Source organism: Somniosus microcephalus, chromosome 14, assembly GCF_052327205.1.
Source record: "Somniosus microcephalus isolate GS21.2 chromosome 14, FLI_Smic_1.0, whole genome shotgun sequence".
NCBI classification, from domain to species: domain Eukaryota; kingdom Metazoa; phylum Chordata; class Chondrichthyes; order Squaliformes; family Somniosidae; genus Somniosus; species Somniosus microcephalus.
The window spans coordinates 5,377,399-5,395,590 of record NC_141000.1 but is presented as its reverse complement, the minus strand read 5'-3'; the positions used below and the strand labels follow the sequence as shown (position 1 = coordinate 5,395,590).

General features: G+C 43.2%; 1 protein-coding gene across 2 annotated transcripts in view; it reads left to right on the top strand.

The window, feature by feature from the left end:
* The window catches only part of LOC147107294 (phosphorylase b kinase regulatory subunit alpha, liver isoform-like), a 157,293-nt gene that overhangs the window by 116,322 nt on the left and 22,779 nt on the right, over positions 1-18,192 (top strand). For both annotated transcript variants that reach the window (XM_086006176.1, XM_086006175.1), the window contains 5 exons: positions 3,040-3,118; positions 3,220-3,349; positions 5,041-5,142; positions 7,534-7,652; positions 10,196-10,369. In XM_086006176.1, coding sequence (XP_085862302.1) covers positions 3,040-3,118; positions 3,220-3,349; positions 5,041-5,142; positions 7,534-7,652; positions 10,196-10,369 — 604 coding nt within the window. The remainder of the gene's footprint in view (positions 1-3,039; positions 3,119-3,219; positions 3,350-5,040; positions 5,143-7,533; positions 7,653-10,195; positions 10,370-18,192) is intronic.

Below are 18,192 nucleotides of genomic sequence, written 5' to 3'. Positions count from 1 at the left end.
GCGTCAGGTATCGGTCATAGAAGGATCTGTACAGTATGGTAACCTGAGAACCCGTGTCGAGGATAGCTTTAGTATAAATGCCTTCAATCTGTATTGATACAGCAGAACTCGGCCCTACTAAACCTTCAGGTATGATGTCTTTCATATTCCCTCGTCTATTATTGCACTTAGCGGAACGTGTCTTAACTACAGGGACAGCAGGCCGTTCCGTTACTGTGCCCCTTTGTAGTTTCCCGACTTCTTGGTAAGTTTTATGAGACGGTCATTTACTTTTTTTAGATTTTCCTCACCTCTACATTCTCGCTTGAAATGTCCATCCTTTCCACAGTTATAACAAAAGACTCCAGGTCTATCTCCTTCATGGAGATATCCTTTAGAGGAATCATTCATTTTGCTGTTAGACTTCGCAGGGTGTTCAACCTTTTGCACCCGTGCGTCATCCCTTTCTGTGTTGGGCTTAGACCGAAAATATGCCATCTCGGCTCTCGTGACATTTATTTCCTTCTTCAGCTGTTCCATCTCAGGGTTGACATCACCCTTAGGAGTAGGAACTGTAACAGGAGTCACAAGCTTGGACATCACAGCACTCTTTGCTACATTCCGGGCCTGAAGCATATCCTCCTCCTCTCTGACTTCCCTTAGCAGCTCAGTGAAGGTAGGTGGATCTCGCAACTTATGGGTCATGCGTATGCGAAGAGCAGTCACGTCTTCGAGCAATGCACCTCGCACAACCTGTTCAATGTGGAACCGATTCATTTCAGGCAACTCAATCCCTCTTTTCCATAACATACAATGCAGCAGTTTGTCTATTCTCAGCAGATAACTGGACAGCTTCTCTCCCTCACACTGGAATGTGCTTCTGAATCTGACCATCAAATCTGAAATGGTTTCAGTAGTTCCAAAGGCAGTTTCTAGAGCCTGCATGTAGTCAAAGGAAGTAGCAGAGGTGTTCTGCGCCTTTAAGAATCTTACAGTGTCAGCAGCAGGACCCTTAAGGCTTTCTACTATTCTCTGCCTCTTCACATTGTCACTGCACTGCCATTCCTCTAGCAGAGGCAGGGTCTGCTCAGCCCAGGCGTCATACTCCTCTTCCCCACTGGGAGTTGGTCTCACTCCTGAGAACATACGGAGCTTACGGTATCCCTGAGCCTCGAAGGGCAGATTGGTGCATTTATCCACCAGAGAACTAATGGCACTGACCAACTGAGTGTTCATATCCAGGGCCGAAGGACCTATCAGACCTTTGACATCAACAACAGTCTTTCCTTCTTGTCTCAAGAATGACAACAACTTGGTCTGAAACCCTTTTTCTTCCTTAGTAGTAATAGGGACAAACTGAACTGGCCAGGGACCAGCCTCTTCAGAAAGCCCAACTGCCTCAGGTAAACCATGACCTCTCAGGTTCTCTGATGTCTGGAGCAACACAAACTGCTTCTTGGTAGCTGTATCCAAGCAGCGCTCAACTATCCTAACCTTTCCAAAGGCTTTGACACAATTCAGAGCCCTTAGCAAGACATCATCAGGGTCATCGTTAGCAACACCATTCAGCACAATGGCATGGGTAGTAGCTATCTGCTTCCGTTTGCACCAAGCTTCAACCTCAATAACATCCATCTTTTATGCTCAAACAGCCCAGTAGAAACCACAAACCACTCTCTTAGCAATGAGCATTCAATACTGTTAGTTTACTGACATAAATAGACCACAATCCCGGACGAGCCCCCAAAATGTAACCCCTTCACGGTTCTCTAGATATATGTGAGATGTGGTCTCTGTTGTAGACAGTATTCTATAGTCCAGTAAGGAGATCACTACTACAATGGCTTAATTCTAATTATCTTACTTTATAGTTTTAACGTCAGACAGTATAAGAAGAGTACAGGTCAATGAACTAAATTAGACATTTGCATACATTAGAATGAACCTAGACATAATAAACATACATTCTCCATTTACATGGATTCAAAGGAGAATCTGTCCCTGTGTCCAAATTCGAGTGCACTCTTTCGTTGGCGCGCTTAAGTTGGAGCTCATGGTATGTATAATGTCTGCAAGACTTACAACTCCGAACCCCTTCGTTGAATTCTCTTCACGATCACTGAATCCCACTTTGAGTTCTGGATGCAGAGCTACTAATACGAAGGGCGGCAGCCGAGTTTGGAAGCCCGGGACGGGATGCGGCAGCCATTTGCCTCCTGAGCCCTCTTTTCAGAGCTCCTGCCCTCTTTTCTTCCAGTCGCTCCCTTTTCCCGCTCGAAAAACCCCGACTCCACCCCTTCCTCCTGGGGTTTCTGCCTGGAGACTGCGCAGCCTCACTGCAACAGTTGATATTGGTGCAGAATTATGGAAAGTATGCTCTTAGTCACATTGTGTCCTTAAAAGTTCTTGCCGTACCTTCACATGGGCAACTTTAACCCAGGGATTTATAACAATGATAATACAGTGTCTAAGTTAAAGATTGATAACCATACTTAGCGTACATAACATTTCCAGTGGGTATTACATTAGAAATTGTGTTTTTGATTGAAAAGTCTAAATCGTTAATGTAAATTATGAACAACAGTGGTCTCAGCACTGATCCTTGTGGAACACCACTACCCACCTTCTGACACTGTGAATAGCTACCCTTTACCCCTACTCTCTGCTTTCTGTCTTGAAGCCAACTAGTTATCCATTCTGCTACTTGTCCCCTGACTCAGCATGCTCTGACCATGTTCATCAGTATTATGGGATACCTTATCGAAGGCCTTTTGGAAATCTAGATATATTACATCTATTACGTCACCCTTGTCTACTCTCTATTACCTCTTCAAAGAATTCAATGAGGTTGGTCAAGCAAGACTTTCCCTTATGAAATCCATGTTGACTATTCATATTGTATTTTTGGATTCTAGATTGTTTTTCTAGAAATGTTTAGTGATGGATATTACGCCAATATCAAAACATTACATTTTCGAAGGCTTTCAGAAATTGTTCCATATGCATAAAAAGGTTATTTGAAAGCACATACGATTCTTACAGCTTTCTTTAATTTTCCAGCCCTTTGCCACCTGATGAACTAGCACAGCTTATTTACGAAGCAAGTGGACAAGACATCAGCTTAGCCGTCCTTACCCAGGTACGATCTCAGTGGGTGTATTTTTTTTTTAATGGGTGTTGTTACAGTTATTCCACTGGTACATTTATCTTGTGTTTCTACACTTTCTGTATTCACATCAGGAAATCATGGTTTACCTTGCGATGTATGTCAGGACCCAACCCTGTCTCTTTGCAGAAATGCTAAGACTGAGAATTGGACTCATCATTCAGGTGATGGCCACAGAGCTTGCTTATAGTCTCAGCTGCTCAGGTACGAATGCATAACCTACGTGGCGAACGGGGCATGTTATTCAATACATCTTTACTTCTATTTCTTTTCATTTTTTATTCTTCAATTTACCGCAGTATCTCCTGAAGCCTTTGACTTATTCTGGGAAGTGATTCCCTGGTCTGGACAGTGAGCGTCGGCAGGCTGTTCATCTGTCCTTACCTGATCTGTGTGTGTGTGTATAATGTGCGAGTGTGCACACACACACACACACACACACACACACACACACACTCGTTCTCCCGCAGCAGGTGGGGGTCTGAGGGCTCACTGGCTACTGATCAGAAGCAGGGATAGTGGCGATGTAACTCTAAGGTGCGAGGCCACCTCCTTAACTTTCATTCTTAAACTTTATCAAGATCCCAGGCAGTCGACTGGATCATCTTTTAAGTTTTTTCGTGCTGGTAAAAAGCCAACCGGGTAGTTTGAGTGGGACTGAGTGATCAGTAACCTCTGTTCTACTGAATGTGAAACTGGTTAATGGCCTAAAATTGCATCATAGATGCTGATCGTTTTTAGGGTTTTTTTGTATTCAGCCACATGGATTTTGTCAGTTTAGTTCTGCTGAGTGTCAACATTCTGTTCTCTGATAGAGTCCCACATAGTGCCAGTTACCTTGAAGCAAATCTCACTGCAAGTAGAGTTGTCGGCAATGTTGCCTGTAAGTTGCGCGGCTGCGCAGCGGTCTGGAGCTCCCATGCAGGCCGCTCGGTGGCTTTTCAGTTGGAATAACCGCTCATGCACTAAATTTTGAATAGGGCGCGCAGCCACTTAAAGGGGCCGTGCACCCAAAAAAAATTACAGGGAACATTGGTTGTCGGTATTTTGAATTTACCAATGAACTTATTTCTAGCTGTTTTCCCATTTAAATCATCAAATTAAAACATTCAAGCATGCTTGTGAAGAAATTATATGAAACTATTGCTGTGCAGGGGTAGTGTGTCACAAATCAAAGTATATTTCAGGATTACTATAATCATTTAAAGTTGAATATATATCTTCATACAGCCTTCCTTTTCTGTTAGCTAATAGTATGGCAATCTGGGCCTAGTTTGCTTTGTTCTGTGGTTCTCCGCTTTTCTAATGCCTGGCTAGTGGCAAAGCTCAGGACCAGAACAAGAAGTGCATTAGAAGAGACAGCTACTGAAATCTGAATACATAATAAATCATTTAAAAAAGAAGGTTGCTTTGAAGTATGTTCAAACCTAGAACAGTTTTTGGGGGTTGAACAACGAGTAGTTGCTCTTTTTTAACGCATTTAACATCGAAAATGTCCCAAAGCACTGTGTGGGGCGAGGGTGGGAATATATATGAGAGAGAAAGGAGCAGATATGCAGGAGAGTTAGGATATGTGGCCAAAAACCTGGTCAGAAAGCTGAGTTTTGATTAAGATTTTAAAGGTAGAGGGAGAAGTAGAGAGGCAGAGGGGTTTAGGAAGGAAACTCCGGCGAGCAGGGCCAATACAGCAGAAGACTTTGCCACCAATGGTGGGTGAAAAGGGAAAGGGGTTATGTACAAAGGGTCAGAATGGGTGCGGTGGGAATTATACGGTAGAAGGAGGTGGCAGTGAAGTGTGGTGCTGCCCAGGCCAAGTGTACAACAGCCTGAAACACACTGTGTTAGCCGTCTGTTTGTGTGCTGTTTTCTAAATGACATTCTCGTTGCATATTCAGGGGAAGAAGCTTCAGAAAACTTGATGAGTCTGAGCCCGTTTGACATGAAGAAACTTCTGCATCATATTCTAAGTGGAAAGGAGTTTGGGGTGGAAAGAAGTGGTCAGTGTTCACGCTGTTTTCTAATATGAACTATACAATGCTACTTAACAAGAACAAGTTTATTACATTTTTTAAAACTGCTAAAGGTTATTTGCTATAAATTTAGTGTCACGAACCATGTAAACATTTTCTGGCATAGTCCACAGTTGTAAAATCGCCATGGTGTTCTTCTCTTTCCCTTATCCCTCCGATCCTGAAGGCAGTGCCCAGCACTGGGATATGGACACCAGCAACCTTCTCATGCCTCAGTGCTAGTGTCTATCCTCTCTCTGTGAGCCACGAGCCCAGCGATGTCTTTACTTTGCATGCAAACACACTCCCACTCTGCCAGAAGATCTATGAAGCAAACATTGGCCCATATTTTCCAATCCCTACGGGTGTGTATGAGCTGTGTACCCACCCGTAGGGACATCGGAAATGCCGGTTTCAGGAATCCTCTTGACAGATCGGACGCCTGCCCTGGAGAAGGGCCTCTGCGGGGGGGAGAGTTCTGCTTTCTGCAGAACCTCTGCGCTGAAATCTTATGCCTGGTAAAAGCAGCGTAAGGCCAGCTTTCAACGGCATAAGAGTTGAAAAAAGTAAAAAAAAAAAAAAAATTTGTTTTCATTCATTTATAATTTAAAATAGTTTATTTTTAGCTCTGTAAAAAACTTGAATTATTTTTTTCAAAAAGTAAAATTTTTTTTTAAATATTTAATTTAATGTAATTTTAACTTATTTTAAAAACGTGATGTTTTTTAAAAATGTATTTAATGTTTTGATGTCTTTTTGGGGTGATCACCATTCATACTTTTGACGGGTCTATCTGTCAAAAGTATGAAGGGAGATTCCCTTCTTTCATTGGCTGGCCTGGCCCACGTGATCCCAGGGACGCTTGCGAGCCACCTGCGCACCTGGGATACGTGTGCCCTGCGCACTTGGAGTTTGGAGAGGCCCAGGAGTGGAAGTGTCTGCACCGCGGGAGCCCTCAGGTAAGGGCGTAGATTCTTTTCCGATAGGAGGCCTCCGCACGCAGGAAGCCTCCGATCGGAAATTACGGGCCATTGTATTTGGTTGAAATGTTCCTTGCCCTACTGTCGGGATTCAGGCCATGGTCCAACACTCCTCACTCATGCTCACCAGAGAATGCAGCCCTCAGAAGTGGCTCTGCACTGCTCCCAAACAGAATTTAGCCTTTAGCATACAGTGAGTGGGATGCCGAGTGCCTCAGGGCTAACGGTCTGTCCTTTAATTGCTGGGTTATATTGCAAAACAGGATGCCTGCTATCTCCTCCTGATCTCTCTGATGGGCGGGAAACCCCGTACTAACGGACCACATATTTCACACTAATCTACAAATGGTTTATTGCGATAAAGCATTATAGTCAGAGGCAAAAGTAAACCAGTATTACACCGCTTAACATTTCACTATTGGAAGACATAAAGCTGTGAAGCGTATTCACTTCAGTAAATATGAAGCATATGAGAGATTGATGAAAAATGATACTTCACTGCGCCCCTGTTAGTTCTGACACAGACATTAGCACAACGCGGGGTACAGTCTGGTTATATGCTTCTCTTCTCTTTGGTATCCAGTCTGGTGCAATGGAAGATAAAGGGCACTGTGCCCTTCCAATGACCTCCTACACTAACAGGCCACAGACAAAAGGAACTCGCAGATATAAACAACTTCAACAAAGAACATTTGACCTGGGATTTGGTTCCCAGGCAGTTGTTTGTGTATTAACCACTTGTGACTCCGAAACCATTACTTTCAAAAATCCACTTTGCTGACATTTAACTCCTCCGTGTCTGGGTCTAACTGAAGATGAGTATGAAAGGATAAGATAGATGTGACGCAGGATGTGTCCTCGCACTCATGCCCATCACACACACTGCACGAGTTTTCTGTCCATTGTGTCATTTCATAACCTGTGGTACTAGTATTTAGAATTTTAAAACTCTCATCCTTGTATTCCAATCCCTCCATGGCCTCGCCCCTCCCTATCTCTGTAATCTCCTCCAGCCCCACAATCCTCAGAGATCTCTGCGCTCCTCCAATTCTGGCCTCTTGTCCATCCCCAATTTTCTTCACTCCACCACTGGCGGCCGTGCCTTCAGCTCCCTGGGCCCTAAGCTCTGGAATTCCCTCCCTAAACCTCTCCGCCTCTCTCTCCTCCTTTAAGACGCTCCTTAAAACCTCCCTCTTTGACCAAGCTTTTGGTCACCTGTCCTAATTTCCCCTTATGTGGCTCGGTGTCAATTTTTTTCTGATGACACTCCTGTGAAGCACCTTGGGACGTTTTACTATGTTAAAGGTGCTATATAAATGCAAGTTCTTGTTGTTTGTAAATTCTATTTTTACATTGTAATGTAATTTTTTTTTAAATTGTATTGTGTTCTTTTTTCAAGTGCGACCTATGGATTCCACTGCTGTCAGTCCTGCTATTTCTATTCAAGAAGTTGGCCATGCCGGAGCAACAAAAACTGAGAGATCTGGTATTAGTAAACTAAAGAGTGAAATGAAACAGGTACAATCTGAAGATAAAATACTTTCTAGCACTGCAGCATAACCACAAATGGCATTCAAAAGTTTATAGAAAATGCTGGAAACACTCAGCAGGTCAGGCAACATCTGTGGAGAGAGAAACAGAGTTAACGTTTCAGGTCGATGACCCTTCGTCAGAACTGGAAAAAGTTGGAGATGGAGCAGGTTTTTAAGCACAGACCGATCACAGACTCTCTGCAATCTCCTATCCCAGACCTTCCCTTTAGTTCTTTCCTCCCCTCCCCCCTTTCCCAGCCCCTACACTTGCTTAAAACCTGTTCCATTTCCTGCTTTTTTCCAGTTCTGACGAAGGGTCATCGACCTGAACCGTTAACTCTGTTTCTCTCTCTACAGATGCTGCCTGACCTGCTGAGTGTTTCCAGCATTTTCAGATTTTATTTCAGATTTCCAGCATCCGCAGTATTTTGCTTTTGTTCAAAAGTTTATCGTCGGTTTGTGTATTTCAACAAAAATTGCTCAATCTTCTACACTCCTTTCTATTTCATCGCTGGTATCTTTCAGCCACCGTGTCACAATATTGTATTTTGTAAGGATTACAGATGCCTTTTTGACACTGAAATATGTTTAAAACACAGCGCTACACTGCAGTCCCATCGAGAAACGTAAACCAGCTTGTAGATTCCGGGGTCATTTCTGCGGCCTAAACAAATGTTGACTTTTGAAACCCCAACAATGTTAACAGTTAATGGATTGCAATAATAAGGAAAGCAGATAAAGCTCCATAGTGGCAGGGAAAGGGCTTTATCCACTGGTTTTATGCTGACTGTCATTTTATTATGAAATTCAATTTTAATTGGAGGTTAAAACTGAAAAAGAAAACTGGGTGATGGAGTTTGGCAGCGCCGTGTTCTGAGGAGCTGGGTGGCACGGCCGGTTAGACACTGGGTTCACTCGCTGATCTTGTACAGGTGAGCGTTGCCAACTCTGATTGGATGCCTTCCTGGCGGTTCCAGCACCTCGCCCAATCAAACAGCCCCTTTTCCCCATCTCCAATATTTTTATAAATAATAAACAAAAGTGTTCCAAGAAAATGAAAAAAAAACACATTATTCTTTTAATCTCCCAATGATTTTTCTCCCAATGGGTGTTTGCTGGCAGCAGTGTCCGGGAGATTAATCTTCAATCACCGGAGACCCCAGGGCAATCCCGGAGGTTGGCAACCTTGTATAGGTTGTTTTCCAATTTCCAAGTCATCTCTGCTGGCTGGCTGATAGATTCCGATATGTGAAATGAGTTTAAGAAGCCTGAGTTCAGGTCCCACTCGGCACAGAATTATTCCAAATTCAGCATTAACTTTGCACAGAGAGGCCGGAGAAAGGGCGGTGCGAGGAATGGGAGGGGACGCCACACTGGTGCTATTCTGATGTTGGGACTGAGGCGTGCTGAAGGAGCTTTACTCTGATTGCCTGAAGTGAGAGAGACTTGGGGGGGAAAATTCAGTTGTTTGCGCCTAATGGGACACAAAGCAACTGGCGCCCGGGCGCGGCGATGTTTGCGCCGCTCGCGAAATTAACTAGACATTTTGCGGCGGCGCTAAACACTACCGCCATGATCTCCTGCGCCGGCAGATCGTGACATCAGTCGAGTGCGCAGCGCCCAGGTAGCACCCCGGACCGGATATTGAGTGGCGTCCACTGCCTTACCGCCTGCCGCTAGCAACGACAGGTTGAGGGGAGAGCGTTTTGCTGTCAGAAAGGGACTGGGGGAGCGCTATTTAAAGGCGACCGCTTCCTGCTTTTTTTTGTTGGTGACATTTTTGCACCACGCATTCTGAGAGAGAGAGAGAGAGAGAGAGACTTCTGGAGAGATTCAACACTGTGTGAAGGAGTTTTGAGTACTGAGCAGCACTTTGCAGGTTTATTTTGATTTGCCCTTCCTTGCTTCGCCAGCGCTCTGAGGTAGCGCCTCGCTCCTCGGCCTTTGCACCTTAAGACAGGTGTGAAGTGCCTGATTTAGCGCTCCAATCACCTCCAGGGGCGATAAAAGCCAAGTTTGCCGTCAGAGGCGATAATTAGCGCCAGTCACTAAACTTTACGCACGGCCGATAATCGCGCCCCAAACGGGGCGAGACTGAATTTTCCCCCTTGATGTCTCCAGCACTAAGCCCCTGCACCTTGATGAATAGAAATGAAGATTGGCCTTGAAACTAGGAATGCCCGTGAGATCAGTTAACCTTCAGCACGTCAATGGTAATAGAGTTTTGGCGCCCCATCTGAGCATGAGCAGCCGCAATACACCATGAAAAGAAGGCAGTGGCTTAAATAGACAAACTGTAGCTGCAGGATAATAATGGCGACACTAATCTTCCAGACACGTATCAAAGTCTCATCCCTCAGGTGGGCTTCCTACCTTGAATTGCCCGCTGCTCTACCGGTTGTTGTCCAGTGTTACTGCAATCCAGAAATGCGCATAGCTTTTCAGAATGGCACCTTGGTGTTTTTAAAGTATGCCGCGTGCATCGTTTCTACATCCATTGTATTTTTCATGTTTCCCTGACTATTCCAGCGATGCAGTAGCCCGTCATCTCCCACAGCCACTGCATCTCCCGCCGGCTCCTTCAGTACCTGTTTGACTTGGGATGACCGCCAGGGTCAGTGGCTGCGTAGACGACGTCTCGATGGGGCCATTAACCGAGTTCCCATGGGCTTCTATCAAAAAGTCTGGAAAGTTTTACAGAAGGTGAGTCCCTGGCGGTGAAGGGAACATACCGATGCACAAATCTGCTAACAGACGACCACATTAAAGGCTCTCAACCTCAGGACGGCCAAAAGCACTTTACAGCCAATTAAGTACTTTTGAAATGTTGTAATGTAGGGAAATGTGGCGGCCAATTTGTGCACAGTAAGCTCCCACAAATAGCAATGAGGTAATGATCAGATAATCTGTTTCAGTGCTGTTGTTTGAAGGATAAATATTGGCCAGGAGAGCGGGGATAACTCCCCTGATCTTCTTAGATATAGTCCCATGGGATCTTTTACATCCACGTGAGAGAGCAGACCGGGCCTCAGTTTAACATCTCATCCGAAAGACAGCACCTCCGACAGTGCAGCGCTCCCTCAGCACTGCACTGGGAGTGTCAGCCTGGATTTCGTGCTCAAGTCTCTGGAGGGGTTTTGAACTCTCAACCTTCATGACTCAGAGATGAGAGTGCCGCCCACTGAGCCACAGCTGACACCTATTAATAAGAGTTACACGTGCTTCATCGGAAACAAGACGCTGTTGGGTTTATGCATGGTCTGGAACAGAGGGATAGAAAGTATCTGGATTTATCCGACTCCACACACTCAACTCCTGACATTCTGCAACAGTCTTGAAGCTTGGACAGTATGTTACCATGTCTTGTTACCTGACTTTTGAAATAATGGAAGTACCAGCTACAGACAAGTGAGCTTTCATCTTCTGATCAACAACAAATGATTTGGGAGCATTTCAGTGTTTTTTGAAACCAATAATTGTACTTCTTGTGTTGTACGGCCGAGACCATTTATAACTTAGGATAAATGTAAACATATTTTAAAATGTAACCTTAAGTAGGTAAAGTAAGTGATGTGTTTTACAGCTGAATTGTTTTTAGGCATCTTCCATAAGATTTGGCATCAGCAAGAGTTAAAAGAACGGAAACTGTTTCCCGTTCAAACCTTGCCCACTTAAACTCTTCTCTCCAGTAGTGCACACTACCAGGCACCATGTTCAAGGGGAGACCCTGATGAGGTATAATCTACTCTAAGTATCCATTAGGAAGATTTAGAAGCAGTGTTGGGTGAGCTGCAGTACTCGAAGGACAGGCTTCAGTGAGCCGATGGGACGGGGGACCTGACACATCCTCGGCTTTTCCTTGTGTTCTTGCTGCACACGGATGCAGGAACACAATTTGCAAATTCCTACTGTAACATTTGTTATATTTCCTGCATTGGTCACTGTACTTGTCCCTTTCCCAATAACCTTTGCAACCAAGCTGGGCAGAAGATGTGGGTGGAGGGAGCAGTGTTTTTCTGGTCATTGAAGACTATAACACAGTTAACACCCGGACCCCTTTTCCACTCCCAAGTTCATGTGTGTTTAAAATCACAAACACATTCACAATATCTCACACACATTCACAATATCACACACATATTTACAATATCATACACACATTCACAATATCTCACACACATTCACAATATCACACACACATTCGCAATATCACACACACATTCACAATATCACACACATTCACAATATCTCACACACATTCACAATATCACACACACATTCACAATATCACACACACATTCACAATATCATACACACATTCACAATATCACACACACGTTCACAATATCACACACACATTCACAATATCACACACACATTCACAATATCATACACACATTCACAATATCACACACACATTCACAATATCTCACACACATTCACAATATCACACACACATTCACAATATCTCACACACATTCACAATATCATACACACATTCACAATATCACACACATTCACAATATCACACACACATTCACAATATCATACACACATTCACAATATCATACACACATTCACAATATCACACACACATTCACAATATCTCACACACATTCACAATATCACACACACATTCACAATATCACACATACATTCACAATATCATACACACATTCACAATATCACACACACAATCACAATATCATACACACATTCACAATATACACACATTCACAATATCATACACACATTCACAATATCACACACACATTCACAATATCTCACACACATTCACAATATCACACACACATTCACAATATCACACACACATTCACAATATCACACATACATTCACAATATCACACGCACATTCACAATATCTCACACACATTCACAATATCTCACACACATTCACAATATCACACACACATTCACAATATCACACACACCTTCACAATATCATACACACATTCACAATATCACACACACATTCACAATATCATACACACATTCACAATATCTCACACACATTCACAATATCACACACACATTCACAATATCACACACACATTCACAATATCACACACACATTCACAATATCACACACACATTCACAATATCACACACACATTCACAATATCTCACACACATTCACAATATCACACACACATTCACAATATCTCACACATTCACAATATCACACACACATTCACAATATCTCACACATTCACAATATCATACACACATTCACAATATCTCACACACATTCACAATATCACACACATTCACAATATCATACACACATTCACAATATCATACACACATTCACAATATCACACACACATTCACAATATCTCACACACATTCACAATATCATACACACATTCACAATATCACACACACATTCACAATATCTCACACACATTCACAATATCATACACACATTCACAATATCACACACACATTCACAATATCTCACACACATTCACAATATCACACACACATTCACAATATCACACACACATTCACAATATCATACACACATTCACAATATCACACACATTCACAATATCACACACACATTCACAATATCATACACACATTCACAATATCACACACACATTCACAATATCACACACACATTCACAATATCACACACACATTCACAATATCACACACACATTCACAATATCATACACACATTCACAATATCACACACACATTCACAATATCACACACACATTCACAATATCATACACACATTCACAATATCATACACACATTCACAATATCTCACACACATTCACAATATCATACACACATTCACAATATCACACACATTCACAATATCACACACACATTCACAATATCATACACACATTCACAATATCATACACACATTCACAATATCTCACACACATTCACAATATCATACACACATTCACAATATCTCACACACATTCACAATATCATACACACATTCACAATATCACACACACACATTCACAATATCACACACACATTCACAATATATACACACATTCACAATATCTCACACACATTCACAATATCACACACATTCACAATATCACACACACATTCACAATATCTCACACACATTCACAATATCTCACACACATTCACAATATCATACACTCATTCACAATATCACACACACATTCACAATATCACACACATTCACAATATCATACACACATTCACAATATCACACACACATTCACAATATCATATACACATTCACAATATCATACACACATTCACAATATCTCACACACATTCACAATATCACACACACATTCACAATATCACACACATTCACAATATCTCACACACATTCACAATATCACACACATTCACAATATCACACACACATTCACTATCACACACACATTCACAATATCATACACGCATTCACAATATCTCACACACATTCACTATCACACACACATTCACAATATCACACACACATTCACAATATCACACACACATTCACTATCATACACACATTCACAATATCACACACACATTCACAATAGCACACACATTCACAATATCATACACACATTCACAATATCTCACACATTCACAATATCACACACACATTCACAATATCACACACACATTCACAATATCACACACACATTCACAATATCACACACACATTCACAATATCTCACACACATTCACAATATCACACACACATTCACAATATCACACACACATTCACAATATCACACACACATTCACAATATCACACACACATTCACAATATCACACACACATTCACAATATCATACACACATTCACAATATCACACACACATTCACAATATCTCACACACATTCACAATGTCGCACACACATTCACAATATCTCACACACATTCACAATATCACACACACATTCACAATATCACACACACATTCACAATATCATACACACATTCACAATATCATACACACATTCACAATATCATACACACATTCACAATATCGCACACACATTCACAATATCTCACACACATTCACAATATCACACACACATTCACAATATCACACACACATTCACAATATCATACACACATTCACAATATCACACACACATTCACAATATCATACACACATTCACTATCATACACACATTCACAATATCACACACACATTCACAATATCACACACACATTCACAATATCATACACACATTCACAATATCACACACACATTCACAATATCATACACACATTCACTATCATACACACATTCACAATATCATACACACATTCACAATATCATACACACATTCACAATATCTCACACACATTCACAATATCGCACACACATTCACAATATCTCACACACATTCACAATATCACACACACATTCACAATATCATACACACATTCACAATATCACACACATTCACAATATCACACACACATTCACAATATCACACACACATTCACAATATCATACACACATTCACAATATCACACACACATTCACAATATCACACACACATTCACAATATCATACACACATTCACAATATCTCACATTCACAATATCTTAAAACTCCTTTTTTCAAAATTTATTTTATGTGCTATAAAATTATGTTAGTAGAATATATTCTGTCTATTTTGTTATTCTTTCTGGGATGTGGGCACCACCGGCAAGCCCGGCATTTATTGCCCATCCCTAGTTGCCCTGAAAAGGTGGTGGTGAGCCGCCGCCTTGAACCGCTGCAGTATATGTTAGATATATAGTACAATTTTAAAGGTGGCGCAGGAACAGAGAGACCTGGGGGTGAACGTACACAAATCTTTGAAGGTGGCAGGAAAAGTTGAGAAGGCTGTTAAAAAGTATATGTATAAAATCCCAGAGAGACCCTGGTTCCAAATGATTCGAGGTTGACCGATATTGGGGACAGTGATTTAACTTTATTCAGTGCAAGCAAGACTTAGTACATTACATTATTCGAGCAGCAGCTTATAGTGAATAATTGAGACTTATAGGGGGTGATTTTCATTCAGCAGTCGGGAAGAAGTTCGGGGTCGTAGTCCTGCCTCCATTGAGATGCGGCCAATCCACGCGATTTTAACTTGATTGACCTTGTTGAGCCCACTGGGCGGGCTCAGCTGGCCAATTAAGGGCCACCCGGCAACAGGTGATGTCACAGACTGAAATTTAATTGTCAAGACGTTTTGACTGATGAAATATCAGTGTTTCACAGCTGTTTGAAGCTGTCAAACACTGAGGCCTAGAAATTCAGTTGGCTGCGCCAGCCGTTAGCGCCTTAGGAGGAGTAGATCTCGAGCGCTAGGCGCTTAGCGCCCGGGCGCAGCGCGATCTGCGCCTCGCCCCAACTTCAGTAGACATTTAGCGCCGGCGCAAAGTCATTGCGCGCGCTCATCTGCGCGCGCAGATCATGACGTCATTTCGTCGTGCAACGCCCTTTGTGCGCCCGGAACCGGAACTTCACTTGCGCCGCCCCATTGTGCGCCTGGCGGCCCTAGCGACTGTTGAGTGGAACGGTGCTCAGCCGATGCAGGCCGCGGGGAGCGCAAATTAAAGGGCACTCCTGCAGTAGAAGAGGCAGCCGTTTTGCAACACTCCTTCTTTGGGGAGGAGGAGGAGGAGGAGGAATAACAAACTGATGGAGACACAATACACTAGTCTCGGCCTTTCAAAATAACAATCCACCTCCCCCTTTAAGAGCTCACCGGAGCCAGAGTGTCTGCCGGCAATCAGCAGCTCGCCGCACCTGCCCTGCGCCCAACCTCCGGTGTTAGCGCCCCGGGCTGCCGGCTTAGCGCCTAATGATAGTCGTGCATCGCCTGTTTTAGCGCAGCAGCAACCTCTTAGGGCGATGCAACTGAATATCGGCGAAGGGGGCTCGACTTTGCGCCGGGCGCAAACTTTAGCGGCCGCCCGACTTTACCGCCCGAAAAGTGGCTATACTGAATTTCTAGGCCTGACAGTCTTACTTCTAACCTGAGTCCTTCTACACAGACTCAGTTAGAAATCTCACTGGCACAGAAAGCTGAAGGCTGTCACTTTTGACGGTTCGCAGCCATTCTGCTTTCTGTGCCGGTTAGATGATGGACTCCTGAAACCTAAAGGAAGGAAGGCTGAAAAGGTAAGTACAGGTCATTTAAACTTCTTTCCACACTTTACACACACCAAACATACTTACCTTTGCACTCATGCACCCATCACTCACCTGAACACCGACATCTCGACCTCTCCAAGTCCTTCAACCCGAAGGCCCGACTCCTCTAACTTGGCGTGGTTTGGAGCCGTCAGGAATCCCCCACTTCAAGCTTTAAAATAGGGATTAGGCTAAAAACTGCCTGTTAACTACCTGTTAACAGGCAGTTAATTGGCACTAATCCCTTCCCGCCTCGGGTAGGCGGGTTCCAGTGCGGGGCGGGTACCCGCCTCCTTTGAAACTTACATGGAGGCGGGTTAGGGGTGGGATGGTGTCGGGACCCCCGAATTCGGGACTTTAACCCCCCCGCACTCCTCCAATCCCGACTCCACGGGTCAGTTAAAATCAACCCCATATTATCACTTATACTCTGGGTAGAAGCAGCAACTGTGAGTAAGCTGCACCCTGTGTCTCTTGTCTCTCGTCTCTCTTCATCTCCCGGATGTCTCCTTGATTCTTCCTGAAATCTTCCACTGTGTCTCTGAAATCTTCTACAATTTGTGGCTGTTGAGACCCCCTTCTTATACCCTTACTCTCATTCAGAACCTATGGTGTCCTCCTGATCCAATCGCTGGCTGACACCCAAACCCAATCAGAAAGATGCCATGCTGGTTTTTGTCTTTTTAGTCTTATGACACTCTTACATCACCTGTTTTGGTTGGTTGTAATCTTCCAAAATTCTATAGATTCGGGAACGGTTCCTGCAGATTGGAGGGTGGCAAATGTAACCCCACTATTTAAAAAAGGCGGGAGAGAGAAAACAGGGAACGACAGACCGGTTAGCCTAACATCAGTAGCAGGGAAAATGCTAGAGTCTATTATAAAGTATGTGATAACAGGACACTTAGAAAATATCAACGGGATTAGACAAAGTCAACATGGATTTATGAAAGGGAAATCGTGTTTGACAAACCTACTGGAGTTTTTTGAGGATGTAACTGGTCGAATAGATAAGGGAGAACCAGTGGATGTGGTGTATTTGGATTTTCAGAAGGCCTTTGATAAAGTCCCACATAAGAGGTTAGTGTGCAAAGTTAAAGCACATGCGATTGGGGGTAATATACTGGCATGGATTGAAAATTGGTTAACAGACAGGAAACAGAGAGTAGGAATAATTGGGTCTTTTTCGGGGTGGCAGGCGGTGTCTAGTGGGGTACCGCAGGGATCAGTGCTTGGGCCCCAGCTACAGGAAACTTTCTGGTATCCAGCACTGACAGGACCGAGCTGGTGCTGTCCCATCAAAACTGCCGTAGAAACCAGCGCCAATGTTATAACATACGGAGCTTCTGAGCTCCGT